The sequence below is a fragment of the Mchenga conophoros genome, linkage group LG1 (genome assembly GCF_057382185.1).
Source record: "Mchenga conophoros isolate Kocher_MC1m ecotype Shallow Benthic linkage group LG1, M_conophoros_male_GT1.1, whole genome shotgun sequence".
In the NCBI taxonomy this organism is placed as follows: domain Eukaryota; kingdom Metazoa; phylum Chordata; class Actinopteri; order Cichliformes; family Cichlidae; genus Mchenga; species Mchenga conophoros.
In genome coordinates, this window is record NC_140526.1 from 7,948,433 (window position 1) to 7,970,117 (window position 21,685).

Sequence of the window (21,685 nt, forward strand, 5' to 3'; positions counted from 1 at the left end):
AGCTAAACTGCTCTGTTTTGAGACAGGGGGATAAATGAGGGGCTGTAATACAGTCAAAGACTAAAATTATAGTTTTAAATTATCGTGCATTGAAGGCTGGACAATGGATGATGACTCGGGCAAAATTCATATTTTTTGGTTTGCTCATCCTATTAGAACAAAGCTATGCTGGGTGTAGCTCCTCCCAGACTCTATTGTTGAAAATCTGGATTTTCTGGCTGCAGTAACAGCCAGAACATGTGTGTTTTTCAATTAATCTCTGTGCCAAACGTTAAGCACAGAGTTAAACATAAGGCATGCATCTTTTCTAGGCAACGAGCTGCTTCTCTCTAAACAATCATTTCTACCAATATCCAGACGCACACGAAAATATGCAAAGCGCTGCTCGCATGCGCTGCAGAAGAAAGTCAAACCCAAAACAGGATAATGAGGACAAAATCTTGGCCTGCCTGTGTTCCCAGCAATGGAGACAAGGAGACAGAGAACAGTGCTAATGGAAATATTGCACAGATAAGAAAAAGGAAGGAATGCCTCGGTGTCTTTGACTAAAGGTGACAGGCTCGTATTTATCTGCAGAGAAGAAAGGGCTTCCTCAGTTCACCTGCGGTGTTTATGATTATTTTCCTCTTTCTCTGGTAATTGTGTTTCAGTTTTTTCAAAAAGACTGAAGTAAAGCTAGTTTATGTAAAGGTCATCCGATTCTTGTGCTGCGTAGGAAACACGAGAAGCCAAGGTCTTATTTATTGCTGTCAACATGGATTATAATTTAAACACAATGCTGCCTAGCCGAAAGGTGATTTTCTACACTAGCAATCTGGCTACAAGCGTTGTCTAATTGCATTCTCACACTGCAAGTAGATTAATATCAGCAGCAATTAGAAGCTTCTTCATGACAAGATTGTTGTGGCTGAATGTTTGGACTTTATCTTTGATGAAGTTTAAAGAGTAAAAATTTTAATTTTCCTTCAGACAACTTTGCTTCTTCTGTTTGACTCAGTCTAGGAAGCGTTTCACGCACACACTTCATGTTGAGTCACAAGTAAACACTTCAGTGTGGGTATCAGGCTAGCTGCTAGCTGATCTGGGTGCATCGCTGTCATCTTTGCAGCTCAGATCCAGGTTGCTAACCGGAGCAGCTACTGTTCTCCTTCTGACATCACAGCTATTTTCTACTGCAGCTTAAGTTTACATGTCAGTACTTACTGAAGTCATCCTCATCATCACTAGATGAGGAGTCCCCATAAATGAACTGAGACTTAGATTTGGTGAGGATGGGGGAAAGGTTGAAAGAGAAGGAAATTCGCCTCTTACGTCTCAGGCGTCCCACCGCTGGGGAGCAGGAAGGAAAGAACCACAACAGGCACTGATCACTTATTGAAATATATAATAACCTAATAAATAGTGAGGATGGGGGCAGGAAGTGGAGATGTACAGGAAACGTGTAATAAGAGCGATTCAGTTTAAATATCTGCATGTTAAACTACCACTTTCTCTCTTTATCTAGCTTTTTGACCTTTTTTCTATTCTCTTTGCGATGGGGCTTACAGTGAAAAACATAATGAACTCTAAATTTCCAATTACAAGCTGAAATGATTGTGTCCCTCTGCTGAGTCTGGTGATGTTAAAATGAGGAAATGAAGAATGAGGACTTGGCATTGTACTTAAATTTAGTAAGTTAAAGCCTAAAGAGGATAACAAAGAAAACCAAAGGATAAAAAGGTGAAGAAAAGGGCTGAATGTTACAAGAAGGAACTTGATAGCTGCCTCATAACGTGTCACTCACCATCGATGTCTCTCTGGCTGATGGCCAGCATAGATACAGACTTAGTGAGGGGCAGACTCATGGGAGGACAGCTGTTTCGCAGGGGCCGATATCGTCTGGATTTCTGCAGCAAGAGACAGGAGACTGAATGAAACCAAGTGCATGAAAATGTTAAAAAAAAAAATGGAGTGAGCCAGGCAGCGATAATGTGGAACAAAGCATTGCCAGCCAGTCAACTGGAAACAGGAACATGAACTAAAAGAGGAAACTCGACATTTTGAATCGGGAATTTGTTTTAAATTCAATGGGAGAAGTATAAATCTGCCCGAAGAAAGTCATGTTTATTAATTCTCACTAATCCCCAAACTGACAAGGCTCAGATTTCCCTTGACTGTTTATAAGTCTTGTTTATGTACAAGCTTTACAACGACTCTTTTCTCTCGTGAATTAGGCTGTGTGGGTTTTTCAGGATCTCTTGGTGGCCGACTGTGTGACAGTGTAAAGAAGTGGCAACATATCAACAAACTTCATGTGTGAGTGTGTTTATTAGCTCACCGGGTCATGCACTCTGCTATACTCCCCCCGGTCCTCCTGTTCCTCTGTCAGAGAAACCAAAGAGCCTCTGTCATCGCTGTCTTGCCGGGGAATCCTTATAGGTTCTAGGATACGGGGCCCCTGGCTGGTGGGGCCCCTGAGCTCTTCAGGGCTTCCACTGAGCCCCTCCAAGCTGTAACTGTGTACAAACAGAAAGCAGAGATGACCTCAATAAAAGAACACACACTGTATTCAACATAATCACATCTTTCTGAATGTACACAACTGCCGCTGCAGCAAACACAAACACACAAAGATGTACCTGTTGTTACACACACACACACACACACACACACACACACACACACACACACACACAGCTGGTCCTACACTGTGTTTAGCCAGCTGAGTTATCACTAGCCTCTGGAGCAGATTTACAGCTGAAGCAGCTGCAAATGACTCCCAACATCAGCATCAGCATGGAGAGCTCTGCAGCTGTGATTTACAAACCCAATTACATCGAGCTATGACTGGAAATAAAAGGCCTTGAAAAATCCAATCCAATGATTATGGAGAGGAAAACTACTGCTACATTTCAGGATGAGCTATGCCACGAGGCTGCAGCTCTATTTGCTTCAGGACAGACTCTATGATAGTTAAAGCTCCAGCAGTAAATCTCTCATCTCCGGCCCATGGGTTTGTATGCTACTCCATTATCCAGCAAATCATCAGTCCAACTCATCCAAGCTTCACTAACTAAAACCAGAGTAAAAGAATCATGATTTGGTGATTATAAGTGTCCAGAGTGGAGCAGCACTCACCTATCCTCAGGGCTGTGAATGTAGATGGCTATATCTGTCATACTAAGGCCTCCTTGGTGGCAGTATTATTACATACTATTCTACAGAGCCACAGGGCCCTCCATGCTCAAACACTAGCAGCTATTTCAGCTCCCTCTCTCTCCTTGGTGTAGAAGGTTGCTGACTGAAAGGGTTGGGCATTCATATACACACGAAAACACCCACAACAACGGCTAATGCAAATCAAGCAGCATGTAAATATGCCATGTTCAAATAAGGACATGTGCCCTCGGCAAATAAGAAAACATCAAACAGTAATGCAGTACACCTGAGGAAACAACTTCCACACTGTAGCCAATGGCGAGGGGGCGGGGGCACATGCTCATACTAAGAGAAAGTGAGGTGAAAGAGGTTAGGAGAGTGATGGGAAGATTGATAAGAGAGTATGGCAGAGTGGCAGTGAAGCACACAGATGAGGACATGAGGATAGAGTTGCAGGCGTATCTGAGAACACTGGCGTTATTCTGAAATAACTGGGCAGAGTGGATGTACTTTACATCGTGAAGCATAAACATTGCAAATGGGTTAAAGCTGATTTCCTGCTGCAGCGTTGTTGTAATATCAGTAGCAGACAGGAAATCAAGTTGAACCCAGGGTGTTTCCCAGAAATGAAAAACTGGCAGAATAGCCAAGGCACCATTAACACAGCTGGAGCCGCTGCTAGGGTGGCCGCTGGCTTCTTGAACGTGACAGATGTGACCAGATGGTTACAGCAGTGGACTGTGACAATAACAGACTTGTCTTCATTACAACTTGACAGAGATGGAGGAGGGGTGATATTATTGGCCATTATTAGCTAGTAAGCATTGATATATCTGTATTAAAATACATGTCAGCCAGCAAGTGATGAGAATCTGGAGGTAAGAAATACTACAGTCTGTGGACCAAGGAGTCGTTAATATATACTGAAGTCAAAAATATAAGTAATGTTTAACCCTGATTGTGATTCTGTGATTATGCATCTAATTAAAACTAGCACAAGTGTGGAAGACACTAGTGCTAGCGGTGGGTATAGATATTGGTTTTTGTTTATGTTAAATATATTGTATTAACTTCATTTCATGTTTTATTTTCTGTATTTATTTTTCTGTTTTTTTCTCTTGTTCATTAACTAACTTGTGGAGCACTTCGGTCAAACTCAGTCAAACTAGCCCAACAAAGAGTCCAGTCCACTGGATAGCCGTGAATACTTCAGAGATGAAGGGCTTAATATTTGTACTTTTCAGTGTAAGAATGAATCACCTAATGAGAGTGAATCATTGTCAGTCTTTACCGGTCCCTGCCGTTTGAGATCAAATTGGACTGTATGGACTAAAATGAGTTTGACAACGCTAATCTACACCATGAACCTGTCTTTTATCACCAAGAAGCTCTCTACACCATTCCTGAACAAACTTATTTTCAGTTAGATATTTTTTTTAGTAAGTTTTTATTAAAAATGTTACATTTTAGTTTGAGTCTTACTTTAACTCATTTTGATGACCTTATTAAAAGGATAATAATCAGGAGAAAGAGTTGACATGTTTACACCAGTTATTAAAATATAAATACCTAATTCTAATTAGCCTTTAGTCATTAGTGCAAAATATCGCTTCATATATATTACTATTTACAGCCTAGTTTTATTTTTATTTTATTTAACTGAAGAAGTTTTTCCACTCCTAGCTTAGTTTTCAGTTTAATTAACTACAATAACCACGACACACTTCAGATGTGTCTTACTAAAGAAACCTTTTACCGTTTTCAGACACTGTTGTCAAACATTTTCATATCCAACAGACTTTCTGAGTAGGAGTGTAAGCATTCGGCTCACCCAGCAGAGTTGAAATAGATCTATTCTGCATATAATCAAGATCAAGTGAAAGATGCTGACTCTTTTTTTTCCACTGCTTCCTCCCTCCTCCTTCTGGGTCAAAGAGCAACATTTCATACAGTCAACAAAGCTATTTTGCAGTGAGAACAACTTGCATTCTGTTTTTACTGCTGCAGCCCACTGTCTTCTGTCTTCTGATGTTTTAGAGTTTTGAATAATTCTCTACAGGACGTTATTAAACCCACAAAATAAAAAAATAAAAAAACCAATCGTCTGTTCTAAAACTCTAGCCAATGCAGTTCAGCCTCCAGAAAGAGAGGAGCTAAACTCCTCTCTTTCTGTGTGGCTGCTTGTTATTACCAATGCTATACAAAACAGCGGTGCCACCACCACCCATTTGCCACAGTATTTCATACAAACTCCAACGGGGGTGAAAAGAGAGCAGCATTTTTCAGAGCAGTTGCCTGCAGGGACGGAGAGAATGCAACAGCAGTTCAGCAAGCATACATTAAAAGCCGGGAGGTCCACAAAGGGCACGACTGCATAAATTTGCCATAGCATGCCACTAAAAAGCAGGGCAAGCTTAACAAAACATGAACTGATGAATGTGATGTATTAATACCTTCTCCTGTGAAAGGCCGGCTTCCTCTCACCAGAGCTACGAGTGGAACTGGAGGTGATGGAGACGGAGACAGAGACAGAGTTGTGGATGAAGGTGGAAATGAAGTGGGATTTGAACGGAAGCCATGACAGCAAGAAAATAATTAATCAACGAACTGTTCTTATTGCCGATGGGACCATTGGATTTTTATGGCTACTACTGTATAGGTAATGATCTAAGAGAAGACAAGAGTGATCAGACTGCTGTACTCAGAGTAAATGATGAAAGATGATAAGCATGAAATAATTGTGGTGATATCTTTGCTCATAGTTTCAAAATGATGTTTAGTATTCCCACCTCACAGTGAGATTGCTGGTACAAACTAAAGTTTCCACAGGCAAAAGCTTGCATCTCATCATTCAGCAGCTTGTAGAAGCACCTTTAGCAGCTCTAAGTTGAAGTAATCATTTCATGTATGAGTCATCACACATCAGTCTCTCACATTTTTTAGTGGAGGAAGTCTGGCCAACTTTTCTCTATAAGATTGTTTCAGTTCATTGAGGTTTGTGGACATTAGTGATTGCAAATGAAGGTGCCCAAAGAAAAAAAAGTAAAAACAGGAAAGCACTGAATCATCACCCCTGCACCACAGTGATTGACAGCAGGTATGAGGTGTTTGTGCTGATATGCTGCGTTTGGCTTTCCCCAAATATAGAGCTGTGAATTATTATCAAACATTTCCACTTTGACCTCATCTGTCTAAAGGACAATGTTTCAGACGTCTTGTGGTTTATTCAGATGCAATTTTACAAAGCCAAGTTGTGCTTCATATTCTTTTTAAGCTTTGTCCTGGCAAAGAAGTCTTTTTTTGTCTGTACTTCCATGAAATTTAACATTTAAAAGGCCAACTGAGGCCTGCAGAGTCTGATGTCATTCTTCTGTTTGTGGCATTGCAGGATCTGACTTTGGTGTGAATTTACTGGAAGGTCGGAAGATTCTTAAAACTTGAGCTTTTATAGAGGTTTTCACACTTGCCGATGACTAGTGAAGCCAGTGTATTGGAATATCAGCACATACCTGCTACATTCCCTCTTAATTTGTATGAAAGCAATAAAGGTGTACTTTATTTTTCACATGACTGCACATAATCCTGTGAAAATGTTCTTTTTCGTGGAACTGTACATCTTCTAATCAACTGATAATAACACAGCATGAATTGAAACACTCAATAGACAGAAATGTGTCAAACAAAATGTTTGGGATTCAAAGTTAGAGTTCCAGTTGAGTATTGTGAGCAGAAACCCTATTTGTATCATAACCACATGAAGGACAGAGTCTCTGCTGGTCAGTGGACAACCTCTGAAGTCAACTTTAAAGGATGTTACTGGATTCCGACAAGAATTATCCTTGTGCATTCATCCCCTGTGATACCATTTAGCAAGATAACCTATCCTCTAATTAGTGAACTTTAGAGTTGCTGGTACCGGAGGAGTTAAGAGTAGTGTGGGCGCACTGGTACCCTATTACCAGGCTTTATTTCCAGTCTGTGCTAAACTATGATAACAGCCTCCCGGTTTTTAATGGTAACACTATTTTGAAGGCCACTTCACATTTCAAAGAGTATTCTGCAGTCGGTTACTTGTCCACCTCAGAAATTAGACAGATTTTCATTCTTTCAAATCTATCAGAAGAAGGACTCTGTATCATCGGCAGAGACTCTGAGGAATGCATCTGTGGTGCCCCATGTTTTCGTTTGTTTGCTTCACACTTTAAGTCAATTTTTTCAGGCACACTTTGTGGTGCATGATGTCTCCACAGACAGCTGTTTAAACCAAACAAATTTACTGAACTTGACGAACATAACGCACCATAATACCACACTGTATCTAAAAGTATCGATGATTCCTTCCTGCTGCGACCACATGAAAGCTGCCTTTATCCAGTAAACTTCTGTTTAGACCAGCTGCTCCTTTCAGCTCCTCTGTGCTGACAGACATCTGTTTGGCATCTCTGTCTGAGGATGGAGTTTGTGTGGACTGAACAGATCAAATGCTTCAGTAGGGCTTATGCAACACTCATGTCCCTTTTATTGTGGATTCCTAATAATCTTTGGCAACCAAATAAGCATAATTACCAAATGCTAGACTGTTACTTTAAAATGTCACCAAACACTATACGAGACATTCCGAAATCTTGTTTTTCTCATAATTTAAAATCTCATTACATTTATTTTGTCTTTTTTAAAAAAATATGTGTCCTAGACCCCACTCACACACAGGCAAACCCCCTGGTAACCTTTGTTTATAGGGAAAAATGTGTATTCCCTGACAGGCTGGCGAGTGTTTGCTGGAGCGGTTACTGTTGCAAGTTGCAACGACGTATATGGTGCTGCACTAAAGAAAAACCTCCTTGCAATTGTTTTGTTTGCTAGCAGATTGCCACGGTTTCCTGTAGTTTGCATAGAAGAATCAATTTGCACCTTGTGAAATGGTAAGCCACGACTTTTACTTTCAAGGCAAACATTCTCTATTTTGGGTTTGTGTTTGTCACGGGGTGGAAATGGACAAGTTAACTAGATTTTTATCTCGCATGAGTTGCTGTGTTTTATTATTGCTAATATTTTAATATTGTATAGTGTTTTATTCTTGTTTTATTGCATGCTTTTATTTTATTTATTGTTGAATTGTCCTGGAGAGACTATACCCCTCCCTGATTACAAACTTGGCAGACCTGGGAGGTCACAGAGGCCCAATAAGAGGGCCTAGCCGGTCAGGAGAAGCAGGGCAGCAGAGATGGCGGAGTAGATGCTGGCAGGCAGCGGCGGCGGCCGCAAGCAGAGGGCGGCGTTGGTGTGCAGTACGTGGCGAGGGCATATGACGGCCAGTGCGTAGAGAAGCAGTGAGAGCTGTGCTGCTGCTGGAATAGCTTGACGCCAGAGGACACTGTGGTGGGGGATTAGTTTGGAGTGGGACAGCGCCCTACCTCCGACGGTGAGACCATAGTGCTGGCGTGCCACAGAAAAGCGGCGGGCAGAGTTAGGAGCTCTGCCCATCCGGGCACTCCGGATCAGAGAGACTGACAGGACGGCCGGGGACGCCGCCGGGTTTTCCTTGCCCGCTCCGATTTTGCTGGATTTTAACGCCGTGGCTGACCCCACTGGACTTTTAGTGTGTTTATGTTTTATTTTGATTTTTACTGTGTGTTCTCCCTGGCCAGGGTTGTTTTAATTGCTTTTACATTTTTAACTGTTTTTGTATAAAAACTTATGTTTTAGTGATACAGTTTTTATATCGTTCTGTTCCCTTGGCTGCTCCACTGCTCCGTCCGTTTTTTGGAGGGTTTCCCTCCTTTAATGACACCTGTTAATCCACTATTACATGTTGACTAGAGGAGGTCGCAGTACCCTCTTTATGATTTTACTTAGCGAGTCAGTAGGCTTCTATGTGACTGGTCCTTATTTAGGTTGATCTATAATGATATGATATGATATGATATGAGTTACTTAGCAAAGCTGGAGAAATGAGCCTAGCTTTTGACTTTATTATGATCAGGAAATCTGGGTAGCAAAACAAGACAGCATATTAACCATGCATGCTTTCTTCATGGCCATCCGGTATAGGCCAGACTTCCAAACACTGTCCTCCAGTGTTTGGAAGCTAGAGCCTATCACAATGTGTGACATGTCTCCGTTTGTGGGATAGAAATGCTCTAAAGTTCCACTTAAAGCGGGAAAACTGCCACCAATACATTGCAGAGTTGTATCACAGTTGAGCAGATGGTGATGCAGGCAAGAGGCATTTTTACATTAAGTTGCTGCCTAACTTTTGAAATAAATAATTTTATCTAAAAAGTAAATAATGATATCAAAAGTTGCTGTAAAACAATGCCTGCATATATACATCTAAGCTCTGTGGCTCATGAGGCAGCACAGGTTACTTAATAACTGAAAGGCCGGTGGTTCAATCCCCAGCTACTCTAATCTGCATCTTGAAATATCCTTGGGCATAATGAACCGGAGTTGCCCCAGTGCATCCATCGGAGCGTGAGCATGTGCACAAACATAAGACGTAAGGTATAAGAAAAAAGTACTTGTGTGAATAAGGATTGTAGTAAAAAACGTTTCGAGTACTCAGAGTAGAAGAGTGCTATACAAGTTCCTGGCCATTTGCCATATACTAAAAACAATGGCCAATATATGATTAATGGATTTCTTTTAGACTCCCTGTGAATGAGTAATGGTCTCCAGTATCGTCAGGCTTTAACACACAGATGCACATATGAAATATACACTACTGTCAAAAGGAAAAACTTAATAAGACAGGGGATATTAAAAAGAAACTTGCATGTAAATTCCTCTACAGACCATCGCTAAGAGCCAATCATTTGAGCAGTGATGACAAAACAGCGTTAAGAGTCCCGTTCTAAAAGTCACTGTTAGCCTTTCTATTGAACCGATGTTTGTGAAATAATCTTGTTGTCAACTCGTGACAACTGTACAGTGTGGCTCTGAATGCGAAAGCGTGAGAACATGTGTTCATGTTGAAGTGCGTATCTGTGCATTTGTTTATAAGCATCTGTGTGTACAATTTTGGAAGCTCCCTGCCAACGCAAGACAAATGGCAACACAGCTGCTCACAGCATGAAGAGGAAACACTCAACATGGCACAGAAGGACTGACATCAACAAGCTCTAATAATGCTGAAAGAGGCACACATCAAGTCTGCTGACATCTACTGACTAACACCAGATTAACACCAGCAGCCAGTATCTAGGACGGAGGAGAAACATTTCTATTTCTACATCCACTTCATCAACAATGCAATTAGACATTATTCATCCTGAAGAACCCAGTATTCATCACTCTCACCTCCTCTGGTTCATCTCTCCGTCTCCTCCGTTGTTCTTTCCAGGACCCCAGCTGTGGCGGCGAAGAGGTGACAGGGAACGGTTGCTGTTACGAAAGAGACAGGAACGCCGCGGCACCTCAGTTACTCTATCTTTGGCCTCTTCTTCAGCCTCTCCTGCCCCTCCTCCTTCTCCACCTTCACTGTCCAGTCCTTCAGTGGTAGGTGCCACGGTCTGGATGCCCTCTTCTGGACTCCAGCTGCAGCCCAGGCCCTGGCTGCCCTCCGGGCTGGAGCTGGTCGGGCCGACGCTGGCGGTGTCGTCTGTGGAAGAGCAGGAGACCGAAACCTCGCTGGCACTGTCTCCTCCAGTCACAGGTTCATCATTCTGAAAGACATCCCAAAAAGAGAAAAGGTATAACTTTACACTACTTTAAAGCATTACTGTACCATCAAAAAGTTATGGTTTATCATGAGCCAGTATGCTAAATCAGCACTATATGAAGTCAATGCCACACTAATAAAATGTTGATTTATTATTTTAGGGAGCGCGGACACATGTAAATGCAACTGTTTCCACGTAAAGTATTAATTTCCAGGTTTAATCAAGTAATGCGCTTGTGAACCGTGAACAGTAACTGAAAGTGTGAAGAGTCTGGCTCTGCTCTGAGAACCACAGGGAGTGGAGCGTGAGAACATGTGTGTGCTTACTAAGCTATTGTGAGGCAAGGTTGTGGATGACAACTTGAGGAATTAGTGATAATCAACGGCAAAAAAAATCCCACAAAAAAGCCTGCAGACGCTATGTCTCAACAGCTGCTCAGCTGATATCTATCCATTTATGGTCCCTAAGTGCATAAGGCTAAATCATTTATTGTAAGTGAACAAAGCTCTCCTGCCCTCTCACTGGCTGGTTCTATTTTTGCTTGGGTCACATGGTACACATTACACAGAGTGGATAGCACCACCTTACATTAACCCTGGCCTTGGTGACGGTATCCTACAATCCTACAAGGGAACAATAGGACTATATGAAGGACCCAAAAGGTTAATTCTGTTCATCTGGAAGTAGCGTAGTGTTTTCTATATGGAGGACCACACAACCCCAATAACAGGAGACTATTTAAGATCCATAATGTGATTTTGCCATTTTATTACACCTGCAGTTTAAGGGCAGAATGTAACAGAACAGGAAAAAAAGGGCACTCCAACACAGCATAATAAATATGAATAAAACATAACACAGCAAAACAGATGTCCTTGAAATCATTGTTAATTACTCGGGCTATCACTTTGTATATCCATCAGCATTTCTTCACTGAGGCATGAGATGAATTAAGAGTAAGCTGAGGAGCCATTTAACCCACAGGAATGGAATATAATGAGGACCAAATGGCATGGCTTAGGGATAATGAGCCAGCGCCACTTTATAGCAACACTGGCATTATAACAAACACCAATAAATGATAGCAACCTTGTTAAAACAAACCTTTCCCAGGAAAACACTTCTTAGTGATATATAGTCTTTTTAAAGTCCATTTGTCATTGTCACAGGACCATTTTAGTGATCCAAATCCACAGACAGTTGGCAGTTAGCAGTTGGCAAATATAAAGTGTACGTACACCGCATATGTGTAAACTAATATGTATTCTTGTTAAGTTAATTAGCCATATGCTTGTGTATAGTTTGCTGATTTCTTGACAAGTCTTCACCTGACAGCTCTATAATATAAGAAGCACGCGGAAAACAAATAGTTTTAGTAAAACCACTCTTTGGGAATGGTGGGAAAAAACGACTGCCCACACACACACACACACACACACACAGGTTTGGGATAGTCCATTTAGAGTTAATTTGTAGGTGTGAGCTTTAACTGGGTCTATTGTGCTGCCAGCTGCAGTGTGAGGGCCGAGCATAGAGCTGCTTCTGTCGGAGAGCTGCGAATGAAAGATCTGCTTTATGCTGCAAACACAACTTCCTCTGGGAGTCGGACAACGCATGAGCATACATCAAGGGCAGAGATTGCATGTGAACGTCAGCTTCAGCGCTATAAGAGAAGGACCCAGCTGAGTTTTAAACTTTGTTTTATTTCAGGATTTTAAATGTTGTCTGATGGCACAACATACATGTTAAACTCAGATAAGTCACGACTGTTGAAACCGTCTATGTCCTCTTTATTCTACATTTACAGTATTACATTTCACAAAAGAAGCGTTTCCCTTCAGAGAGCAGCAAAGACGTTAATCCTCTCTTTCAGAATTGAGCTTCTGTAGTCTTTGTGCGGATTCATTTTGCCCATCACGGCCTATCTACAGTGTCCCAACCCTCAGCACCACACTGTATACTCCCAGGCAGCTGATATTCTCTTCTCTGGCTTTGTTTGCACCAAACATGACATACGGTTCACATTACAATGAGCATGTTTCAAGTGCTCAACACAGCAGAAACTGAGAGATACAAGTGTTTCAACTTTAACCAAAGGGTGCCTGGCTTCAAACAGACTTTCAACAGCAGCAGAGTGACAGCAGGGACCACAGCTTGCACTTTCCCAGCAGCGGAGGAGAGCTGCCGGCTTAAAAAGATGCTTAGTAGATGTTTGGCATCTCTGCCTCAGGGTACTAATAAATAAAAAAACAGACACAGACTGAGAAAATAGATACTTCATATATAGTATATAATCCCTATAGGAATAGTTGCAGAGGCAAAATATATTCTTGGTGTTCAGCGCAACTGAACCGGATGTTTGGACCACAGCCAGCCAAGGATTTAGTAAACAGGGAATTGGCTGCTACATTTTTCCTCATTTATACATTTAATGATTGATGTGTTTGCAGTTTGGATGTGTAAGAAGTTCATTCTACAGCATATATAGTGGCAATGTTTTTGAAGAATTGTTTTTGAGCACTTTAACATTGATTTGAAGTTGATGGGGGTCAGACCTTTCTGAAGATGCTGTCATATCCGGGTTCTGTGTTCAGGAAGCTCTCTATGTCACTGCCAGAGTCTCTGTGAGCTGAAGAGGGGCAGCTGGTGGCACTGCTGGTCCTACTGGGCAAACTGGAAAATGTTGAAGACTCTGAGGATCCTGAAAGACACGACATTTAACACATCGCAGGGTTAAAATCAAACAGAGGAGAAACGAAGCATTCTTGTGAAATCAGATTTAAAATACATTCACTGATAAGTTTCTCAACAGAGGCTGTTAAACTGACCCCCCCCCCCACACACACACACACACACCTTGTTTCCAAAACAATAAGTCTTCATTCTTTGTTCTAAAACACAAGCAGGTCTGTAAGACATCAGTGAAAAGACTTGTGGGAATCTGAGAAGGTGTGAAAAGCCTGGTGGATCAATGGCTGACTGTCCTCACCAAAGCAGTCTGTGCTCAACTGCAAACAACCAGTGTTTGTGGGTTTCATAAAGGTACCAGGGCGGAACTGAAGTTAAAATCTGACTCGGAGAAAGACAACGTAAACGGTTATTGAAGTACTGCAAAACTGCTTTCATGAAAGAGCTGCATTAGTCACCCTAAGGCCAAATGGACACTGATGCTTACAAAGTCTGCACCTTATTGTAAGCTTTAAAGCAAGAAGTAATTTTTTACTTCTGTTGCTTGATCGATAGAAATTACAGACATCAAGCAGACAGTTACTCGAGTTCATATCAGCCACAATGATATGAACTATAATAAGTCAGAATCACGTGTATCACACTGACTACTTAAATAATGACTATTTAAAGTAGTCACTCTCAGGCCTCGGCTGATGCCACGTTAGTTTTTCTCAGTAAGTCTCTGTGCTCTTTACCCGTAGCAGCTCACCACAAGCCATTTTTACTTTACACCCACTATTCTATCTCACTGAATTACAAACAGCCAAATCTAAAGTCAGCACAGAATACAACAACTGTTATGCAACAAGGTTCTGGGGCTACAGCTTTTTGGACATGTAAGGACATGCACAGATAATATTCCAGGCCAAACTAAAAGAGGAAGCCTGTACTCAGGCACAGACATCTACCAATGGGCTGACTTTAGCCAGCAGCCAAGAAAAACTGCATGAGATCATTTGCTCAGTGTTGTTATGATTTTTTTTTTTTAAACATCTATTTCTGCTCAAAAACCGGAAGTCATTCTTAATCCCCCAGGAAGACTTGCATCCCCTACACTCATGTGAGCAAGAGGAAGCTAGATTTTGTATACGTATGTGCTCATGCTTCAAGAGCCTGGATTCTGTGTCGCTGAGTGGGTACAAGTAGATGCCTCATACATGAGATATAATTCAAGTGGAGAAATACAAATCTATAAATAAATGTAAACTGAACTAAACATGCCACAGAAAAGGGCATATTTAAAATAAAGCATGCCCTGTATTCAGCACAACCCAAAAGCAGAAGCAGATTATCTTGTTTTTCATAATTATTCACAGCCAAAATCAAGACTAAAAATAAAAGTAGATTAATTAACCAACACCAGCAAAGGATGGCTCGAGGAATCCTGAAGCTGGCAGAAACATAACCCTATAAAATTCAGCACCCGTCAGGGGTGGGGAGTCTCTTTACATCATAGTGTTGTTAGACTTGAGGGAGTGGGGGTATACAATTTTTCTGTAGAATAACCATGAGCGCCTTTAACAAACATCGCAGAGAGAGCAGGTCGACACAGTCAGCTCTTAATGAAAGGAGGGTAGTCAGATCACAGCACCGACAAACATTATGGTTTCATAATGTTTCAATCAGCCCAATTACAACGCCAATGGGACATCACCACTTTGGGTCGAGTGATACCACTGAATAGTGTGTCACAATGGACAAAGGTAGGTGCTATCCTGACATAAAGATTGTGAGACTTCCTTAATTGTAAATTCTTACACAGTGGTTCCGTCACTTCTATCTAAAATAGTCTGAGCCTGACACAAACAATCCAAAAACATGAAAATATCAGATAAATAAGCTGCTTCAAGTACTTATTGAGCAGCAAAAGTCCATATGTTTTTTCAGACACTGACAAGTTGTTTTCGCTAATTAGCACATTCCTGCGCTGAGAGGCTGAACTAAAGATGGAACTCAACTGCGTAATACAGCACAGATTTGAGTATCACTACTATAGAAAATAATCATTCCTCATTAGAGCACTTGAAAGAGTTCATGAAGTCTCAATCGAAACTTTGTAATCAAAGGAGTCAGTAGTTTAAATCATATTTGGGAAATTAAAGTTTCCATATTTGCATCAACACTGCTTTATGAGTCCTGCAGCAGACACCACAACATGACAGGCGCAGGATTATTTCTGGTTTCTGCTTTGAGAAGAAACAAGGTCACAAGTTTAGTTATTACCAACGTGTTCCTACATGACAACTGACAACTGGGCAAACCACATCCTGCTCGCTCATACTACAACATGTAGACAACATGCAGAAAACATTAAAGGGGAAGGCTGCCATATCATGACATCAATAGATCTTTTCAGTTAAGATACCAAATCCACACTGACCTTTGACCTCAACTGCTGCAACAGAGCTTAGTCTTGACCACAGTGCATTGGTGGCTCGATGCAAAAACATTTTGCCCCTTTTTACGTCATATTTCCGCTATTAGCAGACAATCCAAAAATGAACGTGCGTGAGAATGTTGGAGTTGCAAGTGCTGGTGACACAAGTGGACTCAGGGAGTTTTCCTCAGACTCCACCCCCCTCACAGCTGTCTGTCACAACTAGCAGGGGACTGTGAGTTTTGACAGCTGTCCTCCTCCCTCTGTGTCAAACAGACCCCAACACCACTACCACAGCACACATAGAAAAGGCTCAGAGAACAGGTGTAAAAGTTGCTCATGAGTCGACGGGTGGTTGAGGCTGCTGGCCAAGTGTGAAGAAGGTCAGATATATAATTTATATATATTATATCATATCCACTTTTTTGCACCTTTCATGCAATCTCTATAAATTGATCTGCATATACAAATGCAGGGGACAAGATTTTTGGTTTCTATTTAAAGTCCACTTGTAGTAAAGGAGGATTTTGTTTCCTGAAGGTAAACAGTCTGCCTAGCGAGCAACAGAGGGAACACATCTGATACAGATTCAGCATTTTATTAGCTTTTTAAAAAATGAATCTAAATTCATAAACCAGCAGACACAAACAGAAAACTTGGCCTTGACTGCAGAGATACATGTCACTTTTTAACCACAGGAGCTTTCCCCTGAGAGTAGAAACTCTTGAAGGAATTTCAACTGCATTTCCACTGCAGACACCTGAGTCTAAATTAAACTCGGGGGGTAAAATAATTTCCCCAAAGTCCCTACTTGGTAGGCAGTACTTTGTCAAAGCATGGAAACTTTGGGGATGGGGCTTGAAGCGATGAATACTTCTGATTGGTCAAGGACTCTTCTGTATTGCCACCTACTGGTCTACAGTAGGTGGCGACATTTTTTTGTATAGCTGCACGCAGAAAAGAACGGTCAAACTGTTCTAGCTTTCCTTGTTTCTTGCAGAAACAATCCTTACATTTAAAGAAATGCAGCTTTATACTGCAGTGTATACTACTTTTTGATTACTGCAATTCAAATCATTTGAGTTTAACTGCAGGTAAAAACACCCCGAAGTGATTAGATTAGATGAAACTTTATTAATCCCTCGGGTGGGTTCCTCCGGGAAATTCAGAGGGTTAAAAATAAGTGTAACGTGCAGCTAAAAAAATATAAAAGTAGATACAATCTAATCTAATTTCAAGTCTGAAATAATCGGCATAGTAACCAAAAAAAATTAATAAAAAATAATCTGTTGGGTTAGAAACATTCTTCTCTGCAAGTTTTCCCTGTTAGGAAAAACACTTATCTCAGCTAAGTGTAGATTTTATCAGAACTTTCATATAAAATCGTATTTATATTTTCTTCGACCTATACTTCCTTGTCCTGTGTTTTTTCATATTAAATGTGTACAAGGTTCTCTGTCTAACTGGGCTGATTTATTACACATAGGAGGTGTTGAAGATTCCAGTTAACCTTTCTTAAAAGTTGATCAAAGTGCATCAGACTACCTGCGAAATACACCATCATCTTGCTGTTTCTTTTTCTTTGAGTGACCTTTGTCTGTAGACTGGTTCAGTTCATAATCAGGTATCACTTCACCATCTGCATTTCAACACGTTTACAAAATTAAACATGCGTTTTTTTAAATTCAGCAAGGGCAAAGGACAAAGTCCTCATACTTCTGAGTAGAGGATGTTACCACATAGCCTCCTATTTTTCACAGAGATAAAAATCTGTCTGCACACAGTTTACAGAGTATATTAAACAAAACGGCAATTCAAACCTTCCAAACGGCACATGCAGAAACATCCAGCATGATTCCTGTAAATATGGGAAATGAGTTCCGATAAACAGAACAAGGCTTTACCTAAAAGTATTGCACGACCTACAATGCTCTAAAGCAGAACAATGACTTAACATATGTTAGCAAACCACAGCAGACATGCACCACAACATGTACCAGAAGCATGATGGGATAATTCACCCTAGAGCACAACAATGCACATGTTCTGCAGCCACGAGAAGCAGCCTCAGCTGTTCTTTTTTGTTTTTCTTTTAATGTCTGATCAAGTCAAATGAAATGTCTGCAGTCACTGAGGTTTTGCATAAATGTGTAATTATTAAAATTATGGTAAATGGCCTGTATTTGTATAGCGCTTTACTTAGATCCTAAGGACCCCAAAGCGCTTTACACTACATTCAGTCATCCACCCATTCACACACTGAACACTGACTGCTATTTATGTAGCTTGTTTGCCTTTAAGTGTCCTTTATTCTGTCTTTTCTACAGAGATGTACAGAATATGGCTAAATGCTGCCTGATCATCCACAGCAAAACAGTATCACAAGGGTCTTTTCAACCAACAGAAAATTTGCATTACTTCACACAAACACAATGTCTAGCACCAAGATTACTCCTTAGCAAGTTTAGTTTAGTTTTTTTCCCCAGGTCTTTAAAAGTAAAGATGACAACGGTGTCTCCAGACAACACAGAGATTAGATCTGACAAGGTCTGGTTCTCACTAAGAACCAATGTTTCAGTTTCCAAACAAATATACAGTACAGGTCAAAGGTTGGAACACACCGCAGAGCGTGGGCGTTTCTCGTTATCTGAGACACATTAAAAAGTAAGTAAGTAAATAAATAAATAAAATAACATGCACAAAAGCACAGAGTGAACATGAAGCCTTTGCAACAAACTCCTTATAAAGGTAATAATTACTTAAAAAATTTTCTGAACAAATTAAATTTGCAACAGAACAACAATGAGATTTATATGATATTTATAAATGAGAAATTTTACAGTGCCACTTCTAATCATTTTAATTCACTGTAAATGTGTATTCATAGCTTAGTCTTCCTCTAACTGAGCTGTCGAGCATATTTAGTTTAAAAAAAAAAAAAAAAAAGCTAGGACCAAAGTACCAAATTTCCTGGTTCAACAAAAGCTCAGCTGGGTCACTGAAGAAGTCAGGTGATGTTATTTTATTACTATGATTACTTATCATATGGAATGCAATGAAAATAATGAACTAGTACAAGTGTATCCAAACTTTGGATTGACTCTTATTTTTGCAGTCCAGTTGCGTAAGACTGTGCATATTGACTTTGAAGAAGGTTTGAGTATCGACTTTCACCTGGAAGGTTTTTGCAGTCAGTAAAATCACATTGACCTTTGACACCAAAAACCAAAAGATCATGGAGAACTTTTCTTCTATAGCCAAACAAATACTGTGAGCTACTTTGATTTTGACCTCTATCTGAAAGGAGCATCCAGTCACCATTAATGTTCCTACACAATAAGAATAATAATCCACAGCGAGTTGTTCTGTTGGCTCTACAAGGCCGTGTTGATGCCAGCATCTCCCATCTCACAATGATAGTGCTATGTATTACACCTACCAATATGATCATGTGAGAATAGCACGCTACCATGCTAAACTCATCGTCCAGTTTTGAAGATTTCACTACGTTTAAACCAAAGTACTGAATGCAGTGAGACAATGAGGCACTGAGTCAGAGGGCTGCATATATAAACCACCTTTCATGAAAAACAGCAGTCTGACACAGTCCACTACAACACCAACGTTGACCTGAATGATATTCAAACAACATATTACCTATGACTGGATATCACAGGCATCATGAGAGTAGGCTGTAATTAATAAAGTGGTCATTATATGTATATTACAAAAGCATTCAATGAAATTGGTAAGTAAATTTAAGTAAATCGTTTCAAGCAGCAACTTAAAAAACTACTTTTGCAGTGGTTGAAACATGGATTACATCCCTCTGTTGCCAAGTTAACTAAATAAATAACTATCAGAGAGAAAGAAAGGGAGGGCAGAAAGCATCTGGCTTAATGAGGAAGAAAAGGAAGTGATGTCAACTGATCCAAGCTGCAACAGAGGAAATCCCACCGTCACCCACCCTTCCATTTTTACTTCCACTTGACACCCATGGTTCTTCTCCCTTCTGTTTCCATGTTTGACTTTTTTTTGTTTCCTCAGTATGTCTCATCCATTTCAGCCTCTTTTCCTCTCTGCCCCTGTCACACACACTGATGTTTCATCTGTTTTCTAGTGCAGATAAAAGGCAGTTTGTTCTCCGCCTGATCCAGCTCATCGATCTGTTGGTCTTTTTTTATTGAGACCAGTCTCCCTACAGACAGACTCATCTTATGAAGGTCAAAGAATCCCTTTTTCTTATCTTGCTTTGGCTGTTGCCCAAACTCAGACATATCTGTGTCAACATCTAAAATGTTTCACATTAATATTTCTCCTACAGTCATTGCCCACACTGAGTGAACTATATCCCCATGGCAACAATCAACCACTTGCTGCACTGACAAGTGAGCTGATATTTTTCCCAGCTACACTTCCCGAGTGGCTCGAGGAAACTGCTACTGTGGTCCAGGCATAAATGACGTGATAAAAAGTGGGCATAAATAAATTTTAAAAACTATGCAATGTCAAGACATTTTTAACCACAAGTGAAAATACTAAATGATCTTACTGCTGATGCTGTAGGGTCATATAACTTTGTACATTTGAAATAAAAGTGCAACACGGAGGGACAATAAGGTTGTTAAACCTTCTGGAGAAACTAAACTTTGTAAGCATTTCTAACATATCTGAGGTGGGACTCCATACAAGCAATTCTGTAAAAATGTACTTAATAAAGTTGACGACTGAAATTAAAGCTTTGGCTCTCATTATCTGTTAACTGCCAAAATAACTGCCCTGACGTGTTACCAAGTTGGTGGCGGAACTTCCTTCTAGAAGGAAATTGTCTAAGCCTTTAAAGCTAGTGTTCCTACGCTAACATTAAATGATTTATGGGGTCAATTCCAGAAATTTCATACACGATCAACTGGGATATCACCAAATATTGTTGTGGACTTTACTGAAATATAAAGCACAGCATCACCTTATTTGTAAGCACAATTATATTTAACATTCAAATATAATACACAGTGAGTCTAGCCTATATTGGTCAACAGTCCCACAGACAACACGAACTATATAACGACACTTCCTTCTCATTTGGGTTTTCAGTGTTTCTTTCCTAACAGCAGTCGTCTAAATCGGTATGAGCCCTTGTTGATACAGAGATGAAATCTTATTAGAGTGTGCATGTTCTGGCCCTTTTCACAGCAATCAGGGTCACTGGTCCCCATCTGTTCCGTATCTAACTTTTCATCATCTGTGTGTGCACATGCTGGCAAAACACACCAAGTCAAAAGCCCATGTTTCTACTTAAAGTCTCATTTGCATGTTACTTAAAAACCTTTTAAAGTAGCCTCATAACATCTCCAAGTGTCAGCAGACTTAGACACTTAAAAGTGTGGTTTCAAGAATATTAGAGCGCAAAGGCAGCCTGGGCACGTGTCCTGGGTGACAGGTTAACCACTCAACCATTTGGCTTGTAAGTGGAAACTTTTTGTTAATGTCAGACTAGAAACAATAGAGCGAGATCGGGCTCTAACAACACCGATATCAGGCAGCAAAATCTTATCTTTGTCAAAGTTGGTGTTTTAGGTCATCTGAGTAGATCAAACTAGGAGAAAGAAAAAGCTACTTTCACAAGTTCACAAACAAACTGCTGCTCTCAAGTCTCAAACAATGTAACGATCTTACTTGATGTCAGTGCTACTTTAACCAGGCCAAAGAGAAACATAGTATCACTTCAAACAGGATACAGGCTTAATCAGTACTAACACTAATCCACACACAAGCCAAG

The 21,685-nt window shown here is 40.5% G+C and overlaps 1 protein-coding gene across 6 annotated transcripts in view; it reads right to left on the reverse strand.

Annotated features, from left to right (window-relative positions):
• akap13a (A-kinase anchoring protein 13a) overlaps positions 1-21,685 on the reverse strand; it is a 125,865-nt gene that overhangs the window by 40,548 nt on the left and 63,632 nt on the right. For 4 of the 6 annotated variants that reach the window (XM_085244419.1, XM_085244254.1, XM_085244331.1 and 1 more), the window contains exons 11-16: positions 13,355-13,500; positions 10,438-10,802; positions 5,592-5,639; positions 2,318-2,495; positions 1,784-1,886; positions 1,204-1,329 (exon numbers count right to left, since the gene is read on the reverse strand). In XM_085244419.1, coding sequence (XP_085100545.1) covers positions 1,204-1,329; positions 1,784-1,886; positions 2,318-2,495; positions 5,592-5,639; positions 10,438-10,802; positions 13,355-13,500 — 966 coding nt within the window. The remainder of the gene's footprint in view (positions 1-1,203; positions 1,330-1,783; positions 1,887-2,317; positions 2,496-5,591; positions 5,640-10,437; positions 10,803-13,354; positions 13,501-21,685) is intronic. The other 2 variants (XM_085244500.1, XM_085244584.1) reach the window with 2 other exon arrangements.